Below are 26213 nucleotides of genomic sequence, written 5' to 3'. Positions count from 1 at the left end.
CTACCCCCCCCCCCCCCCCCCCCCCCCCCCCTTCTTTTGGGAAAAAAAAATGCATTGTGGATGCAAAGTGTCATGGAATAATGGATGTTTCCCTAACCTCTTGGTATTCATCTTCAAAAAGATATTTATATCTAACCATGAACATTATTCATATTGTTTAACTATTATTTTATTGTATCACATAAACATAATATACATATTTGTTACATAATTGAAGTATTTGAACTAAAATATTTTGTGTCCTCTTTCCCTGTCTGAATTAGGGGTTGATATAGAGGCAGCTCGAAAAGAAGAGGAACGAATAATGCTAAGAGATGCAAGACAGTGGCTCAACAGTGGCCATATCAATGATGTCAGGCATGCAAAATCTGGTGGTACAGCACTTCATGTAGCTGCTGCTAAGGGCTATACAGAAGTCTTAAAGTAAGTGTGGTTTAAATGAATGTTTTTCATATTTGATTGACTTGATGTAATGCTGCTTGGAATTGATAGGATTGGACACTTCTGACTTTTAGGGCTTGTATCTTGGGAAATGACAATCTCTGGAACTATCTTTTCCTCAAAGCTTGATTTTGTGTTTTCAAACACTCATAAATCATGATGCTGTTAGCTTTCTACGTGAAGTCATTCAAAATATGAACACAGTGTACGTATTGAGCCTGAATACTTATTTAAAGAAGAAAGTTGACAAAAAACTTGCCCTGTTTCTGAAGCCAACTGTGTAAACAAGCTTCATACTTTTTTATAATGCCAGTTAGCATTCTCGTTGATGCATATTTTCAAGACACCATATTTATTTGCATACATAAAGCAGAGTTTTATGCTTCTAGTAATCCAGAGTCTAGTAATCCAGACTAAAGGTTTTTAGACCTAAAGAACGGAGAATTTAATTTTGCGTTTTTGATACTGTTGTTGAAAATCATGACTCTTGAAATCTTTCCTGGAAAGCTTCATGCTTTTGGTGGCTGCTAATTCACAGGTAGCTTTTCATTAATACAGTACAAGTATATACCGTAACAGAGGTTTAATTTGTTTTTAACCAAAGCTCTGCTTTTATTGAAGTAAAGCATACTTAATAATACATTGCTTTACTGTGATTGTAAATGTATTTGACTGCTTTAGCAATTCAAGGAACACTTACATATTGTAACATGAATGAAAATGAGCGCATACCCCGACTGTGTAAGTATTGCTACCTTTAATGTCTACAGAGCCTTGTAATGCTTTTTCAACACAGAAGTTGAATGACAGAGCTTTTCTAATCATTATAACCATTACATACAATGTACTGAATAGGAGTTCTGCTTCAAAAACCCCTGATGCTTCAACATAATGAAGAGAAATTATTCTGCTGGAAAAGAATAATTTTTGTTTTTGAATAGCATGTGTCTGTAAAGGAGTTTTATCTATAACTGGGGCTTTTTGAGCTGTCTCAGTTGGTGTCTTTTCTGTAGTCCAGTCCATGTACTTTTCCTAGGAGGGGAAAAATATATGCGCAGGCAATTTTCATGATGACTTCAAATTATCAAAAATGTGTGCTCTGTGTAGGATGCAAGACTGCAAGACTTTGCAGCTGAGCATGTGTGAAAGTTGACTCATTGGAGGATATTACTATACATTTATTGGATCTTGAGAAACAGAGAATTTTTTGAGAAGAATACTTCGCCATTCTGTGATTTTTAATAATTATGGAGAGTGTTTCGGAGAGCTGATAGCCCTTTCCACAAAACTGTTTGTCAGGTTAAGTGTCCGTTGTCACTTTGACACTCACATCAGAACCATGCTGAATTTGAGTGTTGGATGCAGGCTGAAAAGCAGGTCCTCTGTTTCAGGACCTGCTCAGAGAGCAGTTGAAGCATGTGAACACTAGATCGTTACAACATCAAATGTTAATGACAGGAGGAGGTGCAAGTTTCAAGCAACTAATGTTAGAATAGGAGGAGGTTTTAATAATTTACTAGTTAAGAACACTGTAACAATTTTTGACATTTTACAGCTCTCCTTTCCTTAAAAGGGCTTTTCTCTGTTACTTCACATGTAGAGAAAAATATCTGACTGTATAGAAACAGTGGACTTTGAATGAAGAGGAAGTGAATAAAGAAGAAAATGGAAAAGGCTATTTTTCTTGAATTTTCATTAAATATATATATACCTACTGAAAAATGAAAAGGCAAATGTTCTGTGAGGAAATAAAATTAATCAATTGACAAAAGCCCAACTAAAATATGTATGATGAAAAAGAAGGAGGATATTATTGTAATTTTATAATTTTACGACAATTTATTTATCCCTGTCAGCAGTGTCAAGATCTAATTCTATTAATTTCTTCAGGCTTTTAATACAGGCTCGCTACGATGTAAATATTAAAGATTATGATGGCTGGACACCACTTCATGCTGCTGCTCACTGGGGTAAAGAAGAAGCATGTCGCATTTTAGTGGAAAACCTATGTGATATGGAGGCTGTCAACAAAGTGGTAGGATTTTTATGTAATCCTTGTCAAGATACAAAGTTCTGGTCTCTAAAGTGACTTTAGAAGCCAGGGTAAGAAAAGTGATGATAAACTGCTGTTTACTGTACGTGGAGCTTTATATAATGCATGTTTTGTCAAAACAGCATGTTTGTGTTCAAAACTAAATACTCTGATTGCCTAAATTAATTTCTAGGCCCACTTTGTGCTTAGTTCTACATTAAATGATCCATATAATCTTTGACACAGAAATTCAAAATAGAATGAGTTTATTGACATTTCAGAGGTACAAAATTAGTGACTTGAGGGATTGTATACAGGTTTCATTTGATCACTGAAAACAATGATTATGCCTTTGGTTAGTGTTTTAACTCTTAAAATCAGCTTGTGTTGGCATACTAAAGAGTTATCACTATATGCTGGTTTGGGTGTGCTGGAAGAAACTTGTAGGCATCTCTGGACTCCCTAGACATAACTTGAATGCTTCCTAAGCTATATTTCCTCAATTTTGACACAGAGGCCTGCATAGCTTGCTGGCTTTGCAAGATCTTTCTCCCAACAGTTATAAATATATTCATGATTCACATAGGCATCACAAGGATCCAAAACTTTTCATTCAACTGTGTAAGTGCTGAAGCTCTCTTTCTTCTCTTTGCAGTATGTTTTACAGATAGATTCTGATCTGCTTCCAATTTCTGTCAATACTATATATGTAAATTACCTGCCCAACTTTTGAGATGGATTCTTCCTTGATTTTTTTCATAAACTTTTTAAAATAAATTAGGACAATATGCAGATATGGATCACAAACTAGCAAGTATATGCTCCACATAAGGGCATAACTACTGCTGCTTAACATTTTTAGTCCTTGTTGACTTTTTCTTCCTTAGAAAATGAGGTGGCTTGTAATAAAATCAATGAAATCTGCAATTAAATTTGAAATAGCTTCAACACTGTTTCTCTGTAATGCTTAGAGAACTTCCAAGTATCAGCTGTATAACTGCATTTTGTATCAGGCAGTCAAAACCTGATGCAATTAATTGAAGCCAGTTTATCAAGTTGTCTGTTAGACTTTTTACTGGGGTTGTGAAAATGTGGAGGGTGGTATATCAGAGATCACTCTCATGAAAGTATGTTCAACTCATCTTGGGCAAGAATAAGAATAAAGGAGGTACAGGGAGACACAAGCTGTTTTATTTGGTGGATGGGCTTGTCTGTGCAAGCTAGGGAAGTTTTGCCTGTTGTGTTCTTAAGTAAGCTAGTGTTTTTGCTTTTGGAGATAAGAAGATTGAAAACTCCTCTGGATTTGGTTTCAGTTGTAGGTACTTAGTCTCTCAGAGAACTCAGCCATTATTATTTCAGCACTTGACTTTAGGTATTAACTTTTATAGATTGGATTTGGATATAACCTTCCAACTATAACAGGTTTTTTGCAAAGTGATTTTTTGTGGTCAAAGTAGGTCTAACTCATATTTTTTGGAAATAAACCCACTTAATAGCTACCTAAAAATAGAAGGCCAGATTAAAAACTGTAGTTATAATGCAAATACAAACTTGAGATTTTTTTGTTTAGTTTCCAGGTTAGTGCTGTGTAATACTAAATGGAATAGTTCAAATGTCAGAGGACCTCAGGCTGTTTTGGGTAATGCTTGTTGAAAGGTGCACGTGCTTCTGCTGTACGGTCAGAAGTTTTATGGATGTGAAAATTAGTGATTTGAAGGTCCATCCTTTCTAACCAGTTAAGATAGCCTTCACAGTGTAATTAGGAATATGTTTGTCTTAGTTAACATTTCGAGAAACTGAAATAAGCAGACACAAATATGATTTGTCTTTGATTATCTTTATAAGCTGCTGTGACCACTTTTAAATGACAGCTCTGTCTTTATTGCTGGTTATCGTACAGAAGTACTTACAGGATTGATCTTGTCATGATCCTCCCAACATTTCAGTATGTCCGCCCAGCGTGTTGATGCAGCTGCATTTATACCAGCGGATCTAGGACTTTGCCTAGATTCCAGCCTTCTTGTATTTGAATGCAAACTTCCAAATACAAAACATTGTCTTGCAGTATCAAAGTAAGTTAGGCTTTCTTTGTGAAACTGTGTGAGCTTCAGCCCTTCCCGTCTTCAATAGAGACGAAGAAAGGGAATTTTCAAAATCTTCATCTTATGTCATGTGGGCATCTGGTCTAGTCAAGAATTGCAGCGACTATGTAGATGTAAGATGTGGCAAGCTGAAGAAATTCCAGCTGACAGCATTGCTCTGTGATAATGAATCACATGATGATCTGTACATGTCCCATGGAAATCATACACTAAGGGGGGATACAAACAAATGGTTGTAGCAGATCTTTTCTAAAATGAAATGTAAAATGTAATTACAGTTTTACTGTAAAAATGTGAAAGCACGACTACTTAAATTTAGTATAGCTTGCTTAAATAATTTAAACTTTAAAAAATCAACCTTATGGTAGTCTAAGATGGACAGGATACTGAACTGCTCAGGATCCATCCATACAACTGCCATTGGAATAGTTGTTTGGAACTAATATTGTGAAAATCATATTCTTTCAATCTGCTTTTCCTTGATAGTGGTTTTTTCCTTCAAAGGACAGCAACATTTTATTGAAGTCTTGTTTTTGTCTCTTAAAAAATGTGTTTACTCATCAGGTATAGATGTTTCTGTTTCAGTTACCCCAAAGAAGTAATATTGCAAAATTCTTTTCAGCTACTGACAGACTAACAGTTTGTAATAGAGCTTGGCTTATACTTTCTAAATACTCTCTCTGAATGTGCTCCTTACCTGTATCATCATGTGACAAGGCATCATAATTCATTATATTTAAATTCTGCTCTACAATTACGGTGTTTTACTTCTTCCCCTTCTCCAGGGGCAGACAGCGTTTGATGTGGCAGATGAAGATATTCTAGGATATTTAGAAGAATTACAAAAGAAGCAGAATCTGGTAGGCCTTTTGCATATAAAGAGATATATAGATATATGTTATACTTTATTGTACAAATGATTATGGTATACAGATCAGAGCAGCATATAGATTAAAAACAAAGGTTTGATTTGGAGCTTCAATTCAGGTAATGCCACAGTCATCTCAGAAGATCTTTTATGCCCTTACTTGGTCAATTATGGTGACCATAAAGCCTTGGAAGAAAGAAGGTGCTCTTCTACTTGCCTTGTCCAGTTGGCATTTTATGATCTGAAGCATCAACAATGAGCAACTTACTTGGAATAACAGTTTCTGAGATTTTAGAATTTTGAACTTTAACACTTTGAAAGCTTATACATATTCTAGTGTTTGTAGCAGTTAGTGAAGATTTCCCTCCATTTATAATTTTATCACACTGATACCATTCTATCAATTTAACTGCATCATTCTCTATGTTTTGAAGCTTCATAGTGAAAAACGGGAAAAGAAATCTCCTTTGATTGAATCCACAGCCAACATGGATAATAATCAGACACAGAAAACATTCAAAAAGTAAGTAAACTAGGAAAAATGATAAGCTCTTAATAAAAAAGATAACTTTACAAGCTGTCATAAAGTCCTACTTGATAGGCTTTAGTAAATTTTTCTGGACTTAGTAAGTATTTTTCTTTTCAAACTTAGCAAGGAGACATTGATTATGGAGCAAGAAAAGAATGCATCTAGTATAGAGTCTCTGGAGCAAGAAAAAGCAGATGAGGAAGAAGAGGGAAAGAAGGATGAATCCAGTTGTTCTAGTGAAGAGGAAGAGGATGACGACTCAGAATCTGAAGCAGAGACAGGTGCGTTATTTGGAGTATTGTCTTTCTTTAAGTTTTTGCTTTATAAATTTACTTACTAAATATCACATGATACAGAGTTAAGTATCTTAAGTTTCACTTATTCTTCTGCATTTCCCTAAGCTTCCAATCATTTTAAAGCAAGTTTATATATGTCTGAAGTCACGTCATAACAAGAGATATCAAACAGATGTCATCACTGGTGCTATTTAGGTTAAAGCTATTAAATTACTTATTTGATTGGCTACTAAACAATTGATACTTTAAATTTATTAGTTGGAATAATAGTAAGCCTTAAGTAGCGTGTCAGAAAACATTGAAGAAGTTAGAAGATCAAATCAGAAATTAAGGCTTCATAGCAGTGTTTGTATGTAGAACTGGTAGACAGATTGGAATAGCAGAAGTGCAAACATACTCATTTGTTCTTGCCATCCTGAAGTAATTGCCAATTAATCAGGCAATCTTGGCTCAGGTAGTCATAAAGTAATGGTGCATATGTTTTCAGTGTGTACTGAAATAAACTTTTAAAGGTGCTATTTTAATGTTAACAGTTACTTCATATACAACTTCATTTCAAAAGGAATGTTCTTTGAAAAGTTTGGAACTCTATGCAGAGAAACATGTTACTCCATACTTCTCTCTTCAGTGGATTTTTTTTTTTTCTTGAAGAGTTACCAGAGTCTTAAAGCAAGTAGTGATGTAAGAACAGCATAGCATCTTCTTCTTTCAAATCAGAAAATGTCAGATAATCAGTGTTTAAAGATGTATGTATGTTCAATCCAAATGAAGAATTTTAGAATTACAGTGCAGCAATACAATACATAGACACAGATGTCATTAGAAATATCTTGTTAATATTTTATACTTACAGTTTTTAAAATAAGTAACACTTTTTAGGGAACTGTCAGTTCTCATTTTAAAACATTCTTTCTGATTTCTTCACCTGAAAAGGTAAGACTGAGAAGGGATTTTAGAGCTAACCCATATATCATAAATATTTAACGTAGGCAGAAATAAAAATAAGTTGCGAAACCAAACTGTCTACTATGGTTTAATAATTTTCTTATTTTGAAATAAACCAGCATTTCAGTGTTAAGCTGGAAGAACCGTCTGTCAAACTTTGTAATTAGTCTTTCACCTTAGTATGCTTGCATCCCTTATGTACAGAGACTGAGCTTTGATAAACTCAAAACACTTGTAATATGTAACATGTAGTAATTTCTCAGTCACTGAGCCAGCTGTAATGTCTCCTGAACTTTATGACTCTGGTAACTGTGTTCTCTTCGTTACCAGTAGATAGTTTGTGCCAGGAAAATTTGACTATGACACAAGAATTAATTTATGTAAACTTTGGGTTTTTTAATATCAACAAGACTTTATCATACTTTATTTGGCAAGCTAGACTTTTAAGCTTTTCCCTGTAGAGCTGCATCTCTAAGCTCCAAGCTTGTACTTTCCCTTTTTCCCATTATTCAGCTTAAGGTAGTTTTCTAGTGAAAAATCTTAAGATTATAGGCAGCATTCTGGTTGTAAAATACTTTAATAGTGTTCAATATTCTGAAGTACTGGAAACTGTGATTTCTAATCTATTGGGTTATTTGAAATGTTTTCCTAAAACTTACATCCTGTTTCATTGATTGTGTGAGAATACAGTTTAAAAATAAATATATTTCTGTCTGTAAGACCAAGAAGGGAAATACAAATATGAAGCTAGCATCTCCTAAAGGACAGGGAAACAAGTTGAAAAAGAAATTTTTCAGCAGTTTAGTTTTTTTAACTTACTTTGTTTGAGGTAGTTTGATGTTTTTTGAAAGTTAGTCAATATTAGCTCAATCGTGCATACAGCTATGTTCTCACTGTCCTTGAAATAATTTCAGAATACAGTTGTGAAAAATTCATTTTTCTCCTTCCATGTTTTCACTCCTGAAAACTTTTTCTGTATATATTAAAGCTGTATTACTCATTTGCAAATTTCCAGCAGATATGCCTGTGCATCATCTCAAATCGTACTGTCAGTCCTCATTGCCTTATTGAACTTTTTATCACCATGACCTAGAAGTTTACCACGATTTATTTTCACTTGTGTTTAAAAAGAGCTTTCCATTAAGTGCACAGTTAGTCATGTAAGCTGACTTTTTTATATTTGTATTTGATTACTGCATAAGTAATTATTCAAAACATCTGTTCATCTAGGTCCATAACTAAAACAAGTGTGTAACAGCAATACCATTAATTACACGATTTCCAATCATGGATTGGTACTTTGTGGAATTTGAATGTTAGATGAGAGAACACTGTATGAAAACATTGCATACTTTCTAAATTAACTGCTCCTATGCTGTATGGGTAGTGTAGACATAAAGGTGTGTTTATAGTAGGGCCAAAACCAACAGGGATCGAACCCCATGTTGCTCCATACTGCACAGATAGGATGTAGCATCCCACGTCAAAGAATGTGCAATTTGAATAAGTAAAACAGAAGTGACGTGTAAGATTATGAAGCTCAGCCAAGTGCAGTGACAACAGTTGTATCACAACCACGACATTTTCTTTATGTTTGTGTAAGAGGGATTAAGGTACACAGACAAAGGACAGAGGGAGAAATGTAGGCAGGGAGGACAAAGCAGAGGTGGGTAGAGTAGGTAGACAGTGAAACTTAGGTAGGAAAAATGAGGGACAGAGAAGGAATGAAGGAAATGGAAAGTCAGAGCTCTGGAAGGCAAGTCCCTGCCTCAGCTCATTCTAGTGGCCAGGATCCCTGGCTGGGTTCTCTGTGCACTTAATTATTTCTTTGCACCTAACATACACAGTTATCCGAGAATAAATGTTTTACTTTGAATTAGCATCTTCTGTAGTTCAGATTGACTATTAGATGCCAACATACCTCCTACTGTTAAATTTTTGTGGTCATTAGCCATCTACTAAAATATAGGCTGTCTGGGAAGGCTGTGGAATCTCTGTCTCTAGAGGTTTTCATGAGCTGACTCATCAAAGCCCCAAGCAACCTTGTCTGTAAGCAATATTGATGCTCTTTGAGCAGGAGGTTGAATTAGGTGATCTCCTGAGGTCACTTTCAACCTGAATGGTTCTGTGGTTCTGTCTCTGCATCTCTGAGTGTTTCAACACTTGCTAAATAACAGGAAAAAAAGTTACATGCATGACCATTATGGAAAAAAGGTGGACCTAACTAAGATACAGGTTGGGAGGGAGGGAGAAAACACTGAGGAATAAATAATAAAATGCTGTTCAGAAAGTTGACTGTCAAATTTCTTCAGAAGAAATTCAACTCTGTGTTGTAGGAGTGAAGAAATTGTGAATGAAAAATGAAAATTAAAATCTTGTAAATATTTTGCAGATAAAACTAAAACCTTGGCAGCTGTAACTAATAATGCAAATACCACAAGTACACAATCAGCGTCGGTAGCTGTGACAGCGCCTTCAGTAGCTGGTGGCCAAGGGGCACCTACATCACCTGTTAAAAAGGTAAAATAAAATACCTTTCTTGTGATTTTAGATTTCTGATCTTCTGTGTAAGCATACATTTTTTTGATTCTTGTATAAGAAGTGGATTGGGTTATCCAGTGGATTGATGAAAATATGCACAGATTCCTAGAATATTTTGTTTTTCTACAGAAACTGTGTTCAATTTTTTTAAGTTTTTAATGGTTTTGATTCTAAACAAGTGATTTAAAATGCAGAACTACAGAAGAGCCGAACATAAGATCCTATTAAAAAAGCAAAAATCTGTTGCACAGTGAAGGAGTTCTTGTTTTTCTGAAGCTAAACTTCATCTTTTGAAAGTCTTTTCTATGCCAGACTGCTCCAAAATTTTTAGAAACTACAGTTCTAGTGTTTCTCTGTGCCTATATTTGTGATGCACTTAAGGCAAGGGAGGCAGGTGTGACTAAGGTACTTTCAGGAGTCTTCAGAAGCATTCAGCTAGTGCTTAGGTGCAGAAGTTGAAAATGGTACCTGAAATAACAAGTAGAAAGTGCTGTAGATCTCAACCCTCATTTCAGTATGGTTAGGACCTTATGGAAGAGCTAGAGAGTTGGGACACATGACTTACTCAATGCACCACGCAGAAACACACCTAGTGAAGCCATATTGCATGCAAGAAACTTTTTACAGCTTGATGTGAAAAGTTAATTGGAATTAATTTAGTTTTGCTTGTCAAAGGGAAGATATGTATGCCTGGGGAAAAAAATTACAGTAGATACTGCATAGTCAGAAGGTGGTATACAAGTGAAACTTTTAGAATATCAAAGCAAACTGGATAGTAAGCCAGAAAGGCTTCATTTGTCAAACATTACAATTCTTCTATACAAATCACAATCAAAGCATAACCATCTACTGATGCTTCTGAAAAGTGTGTTCAGGAGAAATGGTAGCCATGATATACTGAAGCCACAGTAGAGAGAGAAGACATACTGCTGGGTGAATAGTATGTATTGCATTTAGTTCCCAGCAGCTTATTGGAGTTATACTTTCATATTCGCAATAGAACCTAATGTCGATTCATCATACAAAGTATACTTTAATGTAGCAGATGCAGGGAATATATTGCCCAACTGCATCATATCATGTGATACTGTACAACAGGAGTACAGGATACTGTACAACCTCCCTGATCCCAAGTGCTGCTTTACAAAAATCATTGTGACTGACGTCCACGAGATTTATCTCAAAAATCCATGAGACCAAAAGGTGAATTGTGGGCACGGCTTACCAGCAGGAATGACTACTGTTTCCCCTCACTGATCTTTGTGGCTGGGCAGACAGCTAGATTCCAGGGTGATTTTATGACCTTAATCTAAACAGTTCCTGCTGGCTCAATAAGGAATTACGGTTCTCTGTCATGGGAACTGCATTTGCACTGCTCAGGAGCTGTGCAGAACTCAAGAGCCACAAGTTTTCCACACAAACCACAGCAAATGCATGAGGGAGGGAAGACACTGCAAGTAATTGCTGGTTTGCTAACTGTGCCTAACTGGAATTAATTCAAATATATAGTGTGAATTTTACTGCAAGGAAATAGGCCTACTTTATATAGTTTATTTTTTGAAATCACTTCAATAATACAAGCATTTGTGACAGTTGATTACTCGTTATGATACGATATGATTAACTGATGTGCTCTCCACCAAGTCTTTTTACTACACTTAATTACCTTTGCACGCTGGAGATTCTAAGATATCTAACACTTCAAACACTTAATTTTTCTTGTGATTGTCTGAACTTCATCTTGAAGTCAAAAGTTTCCTAGCTTGTCTCTTCCCATGAGTTTATTTCGTATTGTGCAAAAGCCTTCTAAACTATTTGACCTTCAGCAATAGGACGTTACCAAATTGTTGCTAGCTGGGGTGTGGCTTGATATTCCAGAGTTGAATGAGCAAATAGACATAATTTTTTGGTATGTGATTAAATGATGATGTATGGAAGGGAAAAAACTTTTTTATAAGAAGAAGAAATAAGATTTTAAGCTGAATGATAACCTTTTATAAATCATTAATACACTGGCATTTATTTTGTTCTGATTTTATTATGCAGTAATTAATGGCTTATCTTTGGGTCTTAAAGGTAAAAGGTGGAGGTTAAAAGTAATACTATATGTGAAAAATTCAGGGCCTTCTGTAGCTACAAAATAAAGGCACATTTATAGCAAGACTGATCATCTTGTAACATAGCACATATGTGTGATCTAGAGAAGCAGTTGCAGCTCATATCAATGAACAAAAAGGCTTTAAACTGTTTTTACTAATGAAGGTAAAACTGCACTTTATGTGTGATCTTGCACCTACCTTTTCAGGTTTGCACTATTTGTGCTACTGCAGCTGCTCTTCTGCTTTTACACCATAGATGGCCAAACTATATGTTGCTCACAAGCGGTGCAGATGCAGTGTACGAAGCTTGAATTTGGGTTTTCTTCAGTCTATATGTCATTCAGTAATGCTGCTTTCTCTCTGAGGGCACTGAAGTAGGGCGAGTTTGGGAGTGAAGGTATGGGTTTGATAGCTACGCTAGCATGGGGTGTGATTAAGGGATATGAATGAAATAAGATAAGAGGTATGTTAAGGTGAATCTTCCAGTATTCTCAACCATATGAGGATTTAGGCCATGGACCTTGTTAGGTCAGCAAGCTTTGCTGTCCTCTTCTATGCAAACTGTAATTCTGTCTCTGAATTAGCTAAACATGCTGTGCTGTGTTTAATAAGTATCTGTTACTAAGGTTATAAGTCTCTTGCTGCTTTTTGGTATTTTGTGCTGTAATGAAGAGCTACATAACATAAACGTAGGAACAAACTATGTGGTTTTAAAACAACCTTTTGTTTCTATTTTCCATTCTTTCAATCTTCATCTTTGTCTTGTCTTAATTGGCTTTAGTATGATTTCATTCCTCCTATCATGCCTGTCGTGGAGTCAGTAGATCCTGCATCATGGAGGCAGGGCTTGCGCAAAACTGGCATTGTTCTTGTGCCCAATAAGGGTGAAAAATCTCTGGTGAGGTTCTGGTGTGCACAGGTTTGTGTACAGGTTGCAAAATAACATATTTAATCAAAATGTTGATACTGGATTTGCATGTTTCTAAGTTTGCATCTCATGATCACAGTGTGTATTACAAAGTGTGGGTTTTCCTAAGCTAACTTTTAGAGGAGTAGTATACCTTGACCAGTCTTACATTTCTTATCTCATTAACTAATTTAAGAGAAGAGTGTGTAGGTTGTCTCTCACCACAACTCCCCTACGAATTCAACGCTTCTATGATTATTAAAACCAGTTGTGTTCTTAAATCTCTGCAAGGAGCATGGATTACCACAAGTAATGTAAATTAATAATGTAAATTCATTTACATGTGTTTTATAGTTTCCAACATCTACAGCCAAGGTTTCTCCCAAAGAGGAAGAGAGGAAAGATGAATCTCCTGCTTCGTGGAGGTTAGGTCTTAGGAAAACTGGTAGTTACGGTGCGCTTGCAGAGATTACTGCTTCCAAAGAAGCTCAGAAAGAAAAGGACTCTGCAGGTGTTATGCGTTCTGCTTCAAGTCCTAGACTTTCCTCTTCATTGGACAACAAAGAAAAGGTAATCGTTTTCAGTGTGAAACAACATTTTGAGGAACTGATTTAGCTTACTTATAGAGATGTTTATGATGTATTGTAGAAGTAAGACTGTACTACACATCTATTCTTCACCAAAATTCTGAGAAGTTAAATTATGCAGCTTCTGTGTAGTCTCTTTAAAAGTGTAGTATGCACCTTCATTGTCTGGTGACCTGGTACATAGGTCTGGGGCTTTTCCTTTTTGGGGACTTGCAAAGCTAGTAGTAGTTTTTATGGTTAAGGGAGATCAGAGGTTTGATCATTTTGGCATCACTTGGAGAGTGATGTTCAAAGAATCTTGTAAAAAAGGAGTCTCTCTTTGTATTCCATAGTCACTTTTTATTTACAAAAATTTAGTTCTGTAATTAAACATGAATACACTGAACCAAATGAAGGACTAATTTGGAACAGGTAACTGAGCAGCATAGAACTTGTGGTTCTGTTTCAAATACAAATATTTAAATGTTTTCAGGCTTAAGAATAATACTATACTATACTATCTAAAAATACTAAAAGAGTTGCTTTTAGTAATCAGTGTTGGAATTGTACTGCAGCAAAGCAGAAAAAGAGGAATCAAGTCATTTGCATCACTAGAACGAAAACATAAACAGTTTCCTTTTCCTATTGTAGTCCTTGTGATATTTAACTAAAGCTTAAAACTCTTTAGTATAATTGAGTTACAACAAATACGGCTGAAGTTGTCATAATGATGATTTTCCAGCCAATAGCGGTAAAATCAATAATAGTTACACTTAATAAAAAAATACGTGTCTTTCAGGAGAAAGATGGAAAAGGAACCCGACTTGCATATGTTGCACCTACAATACCAAGACGACTGGCCAGTACCTCTGACATTGATGAAAAAGAAAACAGGTGACTCTGAAGTTATAATTTCTGTTAAATATAAAATTACTTGATTTTAGAGTGGCTGACAAACTTAGAGATTTTAAGACAATGCTAGTTTATAGCTCTATACATTATGCTAATCTGTAGGGTAATCCAATTCCTGAAGGTTTTGAGCTTGTAAATTATGATGACCCTTTTTAAAATCCAAATTATTATATGACAAGAGCAGAACTGGGCCATAAGTGTTGTCTTCTTGGGGGAGAAAATAAATAAAATCCAAAATACGAAGTTGTAAACTTTAATCTACTGAAGGGTGCTAAAAGCATTTTACTGCTTTGTCTTGAGCCACGGAGTGCTTCTACTGGGCTCCATTATTACTTTTGATAATAATAAAATGCTGTGTTTCTCTGCTGCCTTTACTTAAAACCATATCATGCAGCAGCAATGATTTACAAAAATCATAGTTAAGTTACAAAAGCAATTCTTCTATTTTTCTTGTTTACGTGTTGACCTTTCATCTTCTTTTGGAGATTTTTACTTTCTTTGCTGATCTTTCTTCTGTAGCTTTCAGTATAAAAGAAACAAAAAGTTTAGGTGCATAGGCTTGTTACCTGTTAGGATAGGGGTACTTTCGTGGCATATTTACGTTGTCAGAACCTTCTCATTTTTCACTTCTCTCATTTATTGAAGTTCTACTCAGACATTTTCTTGAGTTAATATAGAATGCATAGTACAAAACTTAGAAGACTCCCTAATGTTTTGGTTTTGTTGGATCGTATCTAGATAGCTGAATGTTGGATGACCTGAACTGAAACTCCTCTCATTGCTCAAAATGTGCTGTTATAATCATTGCCTGTAAGACCAATAAATCTCCTTATGTCTGAAGAGGAGCTTCTTTGTTGCTGCTCTTGAGAATGGTTCATTTCAGTGCAAACACAAGATAAATACTGACTTTTCTTATGCTTGCAGAATACTGTTGCCTAAGTTTAGTCTCTGGGTGACAAATTCTGTTTCAAAACAGGAATATTCCAGCTATCATGCTCCCCTAAAGTTCAGCTTAGTTTGTTAGCATTTCTCATGTTACTTGGCCAGATTTTTTTAATCTGTATTTCTGTAGCAGGGCAGCTTGGAGTTTCTGTTTGTGCTTATCTTCTTCTGGAGTGCTATATTGTGTGAAGCTGAGTTTGTCAGTTTTGATTTTTTTATAAGAGAGATTATTATTATTTCAATTTTTAATCATTTGAGATCTTCTCAAAAACTCTTGTTCTCCAAAAGTGTCTTAACTAGATGGTACGTCAAGATTGGGATAAATATTTCATTGCAATTTTATTTCTTAGAGACTGTTATTGCTTATAACAAAGGGATTAAATTTTGCTTCAGTGTTGAGGTTTATTTGTGTCCTTGACATGCCAGGCTTTAACCATCACAGCTTATTCACAGACACAGTTCCCAAAGTGGGGAATATTTTTCCTCATGTGCATTGGGTGAGCTGGGGTCATCAGTCTTGCTAGTCCCAGTGCTGACCAAACAACTAAGCTGAGAACTTTCTGTATTCCTTGGTGTACCAGAGATGATGACTGCTTTTAGGGCAGCCTGTTTAGGCACCAGTACTTTGCCTAGTGTATGATGTGGCAGACAACCCAGCTTACTGAAAGCCATAAGAGATTTTTGACATTTAGTCTGACCTTCTTTACATGTAGAATTTAACCATCTGTCCTACAGGTATCTTAATAAATTATTAAGATTTCTGCCTTTGTCACAGATCTTTGTGCTTGTTGCTTAGCTTAATGCTGGGTTCTTGTTGCCTTTCTGAACACCTGCTCGTCTAGCTTCTCGATGATGTAGTGTAATCCAGCTAACATCCTACTGTGAGTAATGGAAAAGACTTAAAGATGAATCCCAGCTGGGCTTTTAGATGTAACAAATCTCAAACATCCAGTCTCAATTGAGTAGCCAATGCTACAACGAAAGTGCTGAAGTCTGTAGTGTCTTGGCAATGTGAAACCTTCAGCAATTATGAAAAATTTGTCATGTATCGGGACCTTTCTGTGGTAGATGGTATCTCAGAATTTGTGTTTCTCTTTGGTGGTAAGACATAACACTGCATTGGCCAGTGTTTGATAATTTACTAAAGTTGTTTCTCACCACAGAAGTGCTAGCATAAATTTTTTTGCAAAAAGAGGTACATTATGAAGGCCAAAGGTATCTGAACATAAAATGTACCTTTACAAAATTTTCTTTTCCCTCGCACACCTGGTTGCCTTTTATGTATACTTTTGTGAAAGACTTTTTTTTTCTTCCTTCTATCTGAACTTTACTTCCAATCTTGAGCTGACATTTTTATTAGAAATTTAGGGTTTTGCATCTTGGTATCAGTTGTCAGGGTAGTTTTTCTAAGTAGATTTTTGCAAGGTTATTTCTTGCTGCTATAAACTGCAACAACAGGCTGGAAATTCCTTATGACTAAAGTAATGTCAGCTAGTGATATGTGGCAGGCCACTCAGGAATGGCTACTGCAGGCCTGTTTATACTAGTCTACAGTATCATGAGTTCTAAAGGCTAGTCAGCTTTTGAAATTCTTCTTATAACATCCAAGAATGAAAAATCACATTAAATCAATTTCTCAAAAACCCGAGTAGTTTTCCCTTTATTGCACTGGATAATCTCAGGAGCAAATAGGAAAAACTCTTGTTCCTTTTTTGAGAAAAACAGAGCCAGCAGTGGTCACAGATAAAAGCTGATGATTGATTTCATGTTGATTAAAACCCCTTTACCAGTTTTCTTTTGATGCTACTTTTCTATTATATTTCTAACGGTGTTAGTATGAATGTAGTATTTTTCCAGTATTTAGCTAATCATTGAAAATGATTGTCCGTAAGGGTCATTTTATTCCTGTTCTGTGCGGTTATGTTTATTTTAAGTGTGTTATCCAGGGTTTTAATGTTTAATTTGAAACTGCTTTTCAGCTTACATCAAGAACAACCTTTAATACGAGTTAAACTAAACTAAAATCTTTTTTACAGGGACTTGTCTGCTAGCTCAATACGTGGTGGCAGTTCCTACACCAGGAGAAAATGGGAGGAGGACGTCAAGAAAAACAGTTTGAATGAAGGTCCTACATCATTAAACACAAGCTATCAAAGAAGGTGTGGGATTTTCTCTTATCTTTTTTTAATCAAAATAAGCTTACAAATTAAAAGAAACAAATTAAGTACTGAATCACTTTGTAAGGACAGTTGAATGGTGACATGCTGAAATGTTCATAATAATTGCAAAGTATGTACTTATGCTGATGTAATGCTCGTGCTGATTTTTACTAGCTTGGAGTGTTGCAGCAGCTGCTATATAATTAAAATTATATACTTGCTTTCTTCTGTTGTTTATTTCAGTTTGAGGTTCATTTGACTCTTTCTGGATTAGTTCAGTAGCCAAAGATAACTATTTTAAGTGTTGGAATAGAAATAATTCTGCTTGGTATCTGAGAAGAAAAGGGGAAAAATATTGTCTCTGTTGAATTTTGGGTTTTGCATGACAATATCAGAGGCCTTGAGCTGCTCTCCATAATGGTAGATTATGGCCATACCTACATTGAGTATCAGCATCATAGAATGCATATGTAAAACTAACTTGAATGCAGAGTAAATGATGATGAATGTGAAAATAATTTTCAGGTGTGCTTGGTTACTGTCTTGCAGGATTTTCTCGGAATGATGTCCTGCAAATATATACATGATCTACTTTACTCCATTGTGTAGTTTCAATGTAGTTATTTGAGTAAAGTTCTTCACTGGAATCAGTGGAGCAACAAATATCTAAAATGAATAGATCAAAATAAAAGATTCGGGTAGCTAAGCTGCGTATTGATATGTGCTGCTGATATACATGGTGATGGGTACTTAACCTGTTTTGTAGTCTTGACTTTGATGTTGTCAGTGGCATGTAGTCAGGCTGTTTCATACAGCATAATACATCTTACATCTTTGTTAACCTCCTTCCTTAAAAAGAAAACTCAATTTTCCTAACTTTAGGTTTAGGAAAGATGTTGCACAGATTTCCTGTTCTGGATGGAAGAATGTCAGCAGTTGATATGTTAGAATAATCTTTGCATATTAGCTTTTATCACTATTTACACTCCAATCTTCAAAGAAAATGTATTAATCACTTTTAAATTGCATGTGGTGCTTTAATGGTGTATTTCCTTAGTCATTCTTGTGCAGTTATTTTTTCTTTGTCATTATAGAATTGACAGTAATAGAAAAAAATGATCAATTGGAGAATGACAAAGCATGACAAAAATTTCCTTAAATCTTCTGCAGTTAGTAATAGGATGCTCTGTCTGTCCTAACTCTGGATTCTGAGGTTTAGTCATGGGCAAACATCCTGACTTGGTAATGCCAAATTTATTCAGCCAGAACCAATGGATAAAAATGTGGAAACCACTGGATCTTCTTTACAACTTGAAGAGCAAGGGAAAAGCCTGAGTGGGAGGTTAATCTTTCTGGGAATGATTAAAGGTTTTTTTTAAAAAAAAGCAGTACGTTTAATTGGTTGAAAATTGTAAGAGTGATATTGATGACATTTTCTTTTCTGACAAGCTGTGGAGTAAAATTCTGCATTTTATGAGGTATTCAGTGTGGGTGAAACAGCAGTTTAAAAATGGGACTTTGGGGGCCCTGTATGAATACTTCAGTAGATGCGATCAAGACAGTCATACATAAACCAGTGAGATTTCATTCTTTATCTCCTTTTCTTGTGGAGAAATGGTCAGGACTAAGGGACACTTCTGCTGCCCTCTGAAGTCATAAATTAAAAGTCCTAGTCAAGGAAATAGTGAAGAAAATGCTTCTTTTGCCCCAGAATTTTCTGAGACTCAACTGAGACACAGAATACATGGACGGGAATTTAATGGATCATTCACAGCTTTGTGTTATTTTAATGAGCAAAGATAAGTAATACAAATGCATCCATTGCACATGTCTCTCCTTCAGTGGCTCCTTTGGTAGAAGACAAGATGATTTGATTAGTTCTAATGTTCCAAGTACTGCATCAACAGTTACCTCTTCTGCTGGTCTTCAGAAAACACTGCCTGCCAGCGCAAACACTACTACAAAGAGTACAACGGGTTCTACTTCAGCAGGTGTACAAAGCAGGTAATGGCACCAGCACATTTCTTTTTTTCTTTTTGTCAGGTCTACTGTGTGCTTATGTATGTGCATGCGTTCTTGTTTAGTAGATCCTGGGGCTCTGGATTTTTTCACTTTCCTGTTAAATTTGTTTTGATTTTATACAATTTGGCTTGAAAATTGTGAACGGCTTTCCACTGTAAAGTGACAGCCGTGTTGGTATAAAAGAATAAATCCAATGTTAGAAGGGTATGAAGAATAAAAATTCGATTATTGTGAACTGCTCAATTCTTAATTTATTCAATTTAATAGCTCAAGTTGAGCTTTCATAGTAGAGACATTTCTCAGTTTGCTTTTTAAAAAAAAATCCATCCCTCAATTTACATGTTACTAGTTGTTTAGTAAAGTGCTTTCATTGTTTAGCTGTTTCCTTTTCTCTTTTTTTTGTGTTGCTGCTTGTTATGCTGTAGTACCTCAAATCGTTTGTGGGCTGAGGATAGTACTGAGAAAGAAAAGGACAATGTTCCTACAGCAGTGACCGTTCCTGTTGCACCATCAGTTGTAAATGCTACAGCCACTACCACAGCCATGACTACAGCTACTTCTGGCACTGTGTCCTCAACATCAGAGGTCAGGGAGAGACGGAGGTGTGTAAAGGTCCTAAGAGTAATGTTGCTCTTATACAAAAGTTATATTTTTTTCTTATTTAAAGGAATGTGTTGGTTACCACAAATTCGGATAGTACAGTATGTAAAGCGGTGTTGTTTGCTTGCTGTGTGTTGAAACAACTAGCAACGTGCCTCAGTTTATCTGAGAGCTTAGTACCATTCAAGAATGGTAGAGACCATTCATGAAATTTAAACCTTGATATTGTGTATTTTTGACTGGCCTTGGGTTCTCATTTGGTATGTGATATTTTCGTATTTCTATTTCTGTTAATAGATTAAATGAGTCCTCTTTAAAATACCCATAATGGAACTATGTAAAAACACTGAATTAAAAATAAGAAAATCAATAATTAATTACTTACTACCAGTACATTGCTGCTGATTGAGCTACTGTGCCACTGGCAGTATGCCGATAAGTTACTACGTAGCATTTTTTTGGTCATTTTGTGTGCCTGGCACTACTGAGGAAAGAGTATTGAACCCAACACATTCTGTTTATTTCATTGCATCACTTAGGGTCTCTTCTACTTGAAACAGAATATACAGTTGTAAATGCAATGGTTTAAGAGCTATTCAGTATGAAGAATGACTAAGAAGCTGATGTAAATCTTATTTTAAGAATATGGTGGTTCTTCTGTTACAGTTACATGGAGGGTGAATTAAGATTCATGCATATTTATGTTTCCGTAAAGAGTTGTTACCTGCTATTTATGGAAGCAAAAATAAGATTTCACAAGGTTGTTAATACCTGTTAGCTTTCCCTGGGTTGTTCTTCTTCTGGATATTTATAAATGTTTATTTACCCTTTAACACTTCCGCTGAAATGCAAGCTCCGATTTCTGTGTTGTTCCTGCAGTAGTTTTGAAACTGCATCTCCTGTATCAGTGCCAGATGTGTGTATCTCTGTATGTTCACGGAGGTAATGAAGCTGTTCGTTCTTACAGAAGAAACCTGCGTTCTTTTGATTCACTTAAGGCAGCAACAACATTTAAAGATTCCTCATAGCTTTAAGCCTATTTAGGATAGTCTGTTTTCCATAGTCTTCCTTTCATACGCAAAACTGAGATGAAAGAACTTCTGTGAAATGGGGATTATTTTTTTAATTCCCCACCATGATTCAGGAGCTGCCCACACGTGCTTACAATCCATTTCAGTAACAGCCGTAGTCGGAACCTGCATTTTCCGTAGCGAAATTTAACTGAACCTGACAAATCAAAAGCAAAACCTACAAAATGCATCTTTTTTTCAAAAGTAGTTCCAATTTTTAAATGCAAATGCTATTTCAGTCTCATATGAGCTAGAAAAGCAAGGAAATTTAGAATTAAGGCTTTTGCTGTCTTGTTTGCTCTCACTAGTGTGTGTATACTAATGCGCATATACTACATACGTTTTAGATACCTGCAGTTGGCCTGAAATTCCTTGTTTTTGTCTGGCCCTGGGCCAATTGTGTAATATACTGTTGCAGATGCATTCTTGATGGCATATTAAAATATCCATTAAATCTTAGAAATCGGCAAAACTGGAATAATTACTGCGTGCATGTGAGAAGGTAGTGCTTTCAGTATCAGCACATGCATATCTATCTGTATATATACAGATACGTATATATATGTGCGTGTATCTATGTATGTTTATATGCACATGAAAAACTTGCCTGTATATGAAATATATGCTAAATATTTTCTTAAGAAATGAAGTTGATTAATACGTATTTATGGACTGAAAGTGTGTATTTAGAAAGTATGTTTGAAATAGTATTTCAAAGAATATTTGAAAAGTAAAGACTTTCTAAGCTACTTTTAGTAATGAAGCATGTAATGGTGCCTCCTTTTGGAATAGCTGAAGAAACTATATTCTTTATCTAATGTTTAGGATTGGTTTAGAGAAACCGGGAAGAGAATGACAAACTTTAAATCTTTGTATCATGAGTAATACTGCGTAGGTAACCAGCGTGGCATGCACAGGGGATGCTAGGGAAGGGCACTTACTACTCGGACAGTAGCTGTAGTGTGCGCCTGGCAAGTTGAGAGTTTTCATTTTCCCTCAGTGAGGCTTAAAGTATTTCAGATTTATTGGAGGGTAGGTGTATGTACACCAGTTACTAAAGAGCAAGTTATATGGACTAATTTGTAGCAATTTTCAAGCCCTAAAGATTACACCTGCTCTGCAATCAGTACCTCCTAGGTAGGTAATATTTCAGGTCATGTTAGCTAAAGCAGCTAACAGGCACCCATTTCCTAATAAAGATAGGGCCTAGGGTTCTAGGAAAATGGAAAGTCTATCAAAAATGCTGTTTGCAAGAGAACAGGATAGGGAAATCAAATTAATATAGTGGGAGATTTTTAAGATGCGTCGTAAGATAGGAGATGTTTCTACATTTGCAAGTATAGCGGCTAATTATAAATATTTTCCTGCTTGGGGGTAATTCGTTTAATAGAGATAGAACATGGGCAGTAATCCATAAGTCTGTGTAAATGAAGTTTATTTTTAAAACTTAGAGTTGTTTTAGGTATGTGCTAAGGCTAACAAATATATAATCAGGTGACCAAAGAACTGTTCTTTCCATAGGTAAATGATTTAAGCGTTAATAGGTGATGGCTTTTAAAACATAACCACTGGCCAATTATTGAATCATTAGCCAGTTATTCTTAACTAATGACATTTTAAAAACATAGACAATCAGAAAATATTACAGAATCTGACTCTACTGTTTTTAATGTAGCTAATTTTAGGGTATAAAGAAGCTCAGAGAGGTTTTGTGTTTTAAGCAACCTTTTCGCAACCTTCTGATTTTGCTTTTTCAAAATTTTCTAATTTTTAGCTAATCTAAGGGTTTTTTTTAAATGTTAAATTATAACGGCATTCTCAGAATATTCTGTAATAGAAAATCAATAAATACATTCCAAACTTTTAAGTTCTTTAATGATGGGTTTATATATGTACATATATATATACGTGTTGCATACTTACAAAATATATACATTTATGTATGTATATGTATCTCTTTTTTTTGTTTTTTTTTTACCCCAGTTACCTGGATTGGAGAATTTCTTTAAAGAGTTCAGACCTTGTATGTCTACTCTAGTAGCCTTTTGGCTTTGATTTCAATTACCTGATTATTCTACAGGATTTTTGTGGGTTTCATAAGGATTTATTTTTAAGTACAGTTTTTTCAAAGGGAGTTGGATTACTCAAAGCATGGATGATTCATGTGAAAATACGGTAACCACCTCCCCATGGATTTTTAATCTCTGGTACAATAGATGGTATAATCAGCTTTTCTGCATTAGCAGTACATGTAGCTTTTTTCTAAAAGCCTACAAGTTATGTTAAAACACACACACACAAATTTTATGTATAAATGTGTAACTGGCTGAATCTCTGAGGTCTTCTATCCCTATGTTATAGACTAGTGAAATACCAAAAAAAAGCTTAATTTATATTTAGAGAAAGTGGTAAAAAGAAATTTAAATTAAGTAGGAAAACACTGTGTATTTTAATTGAGTTCTAAAGCCGCTATCTTGATGAACAGATCATTATGATACGGATGAAATGTCTACAATGTAATCAGTCTTATACAGTTAAAGATTTTCTTCTAACTGCTTTCGTTTTCAGTCATACTGTGTTGTGGGATTTTTTTTCTCTGGCCATTTAATATAGTTGTACAAAAATTATTGTTTGCCAATGTTGTTTGTAATTAACTCTTTAGATCATACCTCACTCCAGTACGGGATGAAGAGTCAGAGTCCCAAAGAAAAGCTAGATCCAGGCAAGCAAGACAGTCTAGAAGATCTACGCAGGTAAAACTTCTACATTTATGGAAACATACCCATGTAGCTCTCTGAGTACAGTGAAGTTTTAATTTCCCAGTAAAGCTCCAAATAAACTGGTGGGTCTTCCTGGTATAAAACAGCTTGTACCTGATGAAATAAAGCTTCTTTTTTTTTTTCCCTTTCTTCCCTGAAAGCTTTAGGACCCTTCATTGTGTACTGAAAGTTGCTTTTTCTAATCACTGAAGAGTGACTTAATACAAATTTGAAAGCACAGACTCATCCACTGAAAGGAAATTTTTGATTGCATTATGGTAAAATGGCTTACTCAAGTAATTGTATCTGATGTTATGTAGATGTTTAAATCTAAGACTTTGAATTCTTCAAGAACTAACAGCTATACGCTTCTAGCTGAAGACTTAATACTTGAGAAATGGGCATAGCGTACTATATTTACTTTCATTTCTATGTCTTTTTCTGTGCACGGACTATTGAAGATAATGCGATTGAGCTGACCAACATTTAGCTAATAAGATCCATGGCATAGAAAAAAATACATGCAACCTAGTTTCTGTGGGCACGGAAGAGTACTAAGGAAGAGGTTTTTGTTACTTGCTAATAATCTAGAATCTAACTGCATGTCTCCTTTCAGCATTTCTCTCTCTTAGTTTGCATACCGATATATTTGGTGGTTCTTCTCAATTTCTGTCAGAACTACCTCATACTGAATTGCAACCAGTGCAGTCCTAACCTAGGGAAGGATGTGACAGTACCAAAATAGATTATCTCTAAATGGTACTTGAACGCTTTTTGGGCAGTGGAGCAATTTCCAACCACTATCCTCTGGAGTGCGTCTACCCATCTCTTCCCGTGTCTGCTGACAAACTGAGAATAATCAGCAAATAGTTCCTTGATAAAACAGCACAAAGAAATAAGGCCAAGTCTATATCTACATTGTTTACTGATGTTACTTTCAAATCTTTGCAGTTTTAACCCCTTCAAATATTTCTGGTTACCTTTCCTATTGAGAGATCCACACTGCTTGATACAACTTTATCTTACTGGAGTTCTTTTTTACCTCTTGATACTAATTCAGAGCCCTGAGAGATGGTCAACTACAGACCAATTGTTGTTGAATCTTTACAGTGAAGAAGCTACCAGGAATTACTGTATTAAAACATTATCAACACAAAAGCAATTAAATAACTGATAAGCTGCAAAGTTGGCTTTGAAGAATTGGTTACAAAATGTTTTGAGCAGTATCTCAGTAAGATATATCAGCTGAAAAGTGCAGTAGAGAAAGCTGTCTTCAAAAAATTGTTTGCTTTCTGAGCTTATTTCAAAACTAGTTTTTGGTGTCAGAATAACAAGGAAATAAGAAATGAGTTGCAACTTTCTCCGGTGCTGTCAATGCCATTTTTTATGTGTTGTTGACCTGAAAATCCAGTTGCAGTGAGTGAATTTGTAAAGTATCAACATTTCTGAAAATTTGATAAGTATTGTATTTTTAGGGTTCCTTCAAAAATACTAAGTATGCTTACGATGATATTGGAACGATCTAGTGGGTTCTTAAATGATTTCTGTATGATTTTCTACATGATCTGTATACACTAGTTCAACTAAAAATTGTGTTGCTGGAGAATCTGTGGTAGATCACATTACAGCAAACACTTGCCACTAATCAGAGAGGGATGTTTGGTTCCAAGATTCGAGAGAAAAGCTTATAGGTAGAATATCTAGGTAAAATTTATTTCTTAATAGATAGAATCAATTTTCTTAAGCTGAATTTTATCTTTAAAATATGTATTTACATAATATGATCATCTACATTAATATGAGTGATACACAAAATGTTGTTTTCTGGCTGCTGTTTTCACAGGGTGTAACGCTGACAGATCTTCAAGAAGCTGAAAAAACTATAGGAAGAAGTCGTCCCACGCGAACCAGAGAACAGGAAAATGAAGAAAAAGAAAAAGAAGAGAAAGAAAAGCAAGACAAAGAAAAACAAGAAGAAAAGAAAGAATCTGAAACTAAAGATGACGATTATAGACAAAGATATTCCCGAACTGTTGAAGAGGTATTTTCATGATGGGTCTCTTTAGGTAGATAAATTATACGAATCTTAACTCCAACTATATTATTTTAATTTTGGTACTACTCTAAGAATTATTTATATATTTAAATGTTTTATTATCCCGTGTTTTATATTTTTTTAATCTTGGTAAATTAATTTTGACATTTTTCTGCTGAATAGCCGTATCATCGCTATAGACCAACTTCAACTTCAACTTCTTCATCATCCACCTCTTCACTCTCCACCTCCACTAGCTCTCTTTCAACTTCAAGTCAACTAAACAGACCAAACAGCCTTATAGGTATAACTTCTGCCTATTCTCGGAGTGGAACAAAGGAAAGTGAGAGAGGTAGGAGTACTGTTTTTTGTTTGTTTTAGTTGACAA

At 35.3% G+C, this 26213-nt stretch overlaps 1 protein-coding gene across 5 annotated transcripts in view; it reads left to right on the top strand.

Moving 5' to 3' along the window:
- PPP1R12A (protein phosphatase 1, regulatory subunit 12A) overlaps positions 1-26213 on the top strand; it is a 75906-nt gene that overhangs the window by 26394 nt on the left and 23299 nt on the right. For 3 of the 5 annotated variants that reach the window (XM_010561822.1, XM_010561825.1, XM_010561824.1), the window contains exons 3-16: positions 264-423; positions 2332-2476; positions 5361-5435; positions 5878-5966; positions 6096-6253; positions 9606-9733; positions 13115-13330; positions 14126-14220; positions 17217-17339; positions 19182-19343; positions 19787-19963; positions 23694-23784; positions 25634-25831; positions 26009-26177. In XM_010561822.1, the coding sequence (XP_010560124.1) occupies positions 264-423; positions 2332-2476; positions 5361-5435; positions 5878-5966; positions 6096-6253; positions 9606-9733; positions 13115-13330; positions 14126-14220; positions 17217-17339; positions 19182-19343; positions 19787-19963; positions 23694-23784; positions 25634-25831; positions 26009-26177 (1986 nt within the window). The remainder of the gene's footprint in view (positions 1-263; positions 424-2331; positions 2477-5360; positions 5436-5877; positions 5967-6095; positions 6254-9605; positions 9734-13114; positions 13331-14125; positions 14221-17216; positions 17340-19181; positions 19344-19786; positions 19964-23693; positions 23785-25633; positions 25832-26008; positions 26178-26213) is intronic. The other 2 variants (XM_010561827.1, XM_010561826.1) reach the window with 2 other exon arrangements.

This window comes from Haliaeetus leucocephalus, unplaced genomic scaffold (genome assembly GCF_000737465.1).
Source record: "Haliaeetus leucocephalus isolate CR32 unplaced genomic scaffold, Haliaeetus_leucocephalus-4.0 Scaffold151, whole genome shotgun sequence".
In the NCBI taxonomy this organism is placed as follows: Eukaryota; Metazoa; Chordata; class Aves; order Accipitriformes; family Accipitridae; genus Haliaeetus; species Haliaeetus leucocephalus.
This window is presented reverse-complemented; position numbering and strand designations above follow the sequence as displayed.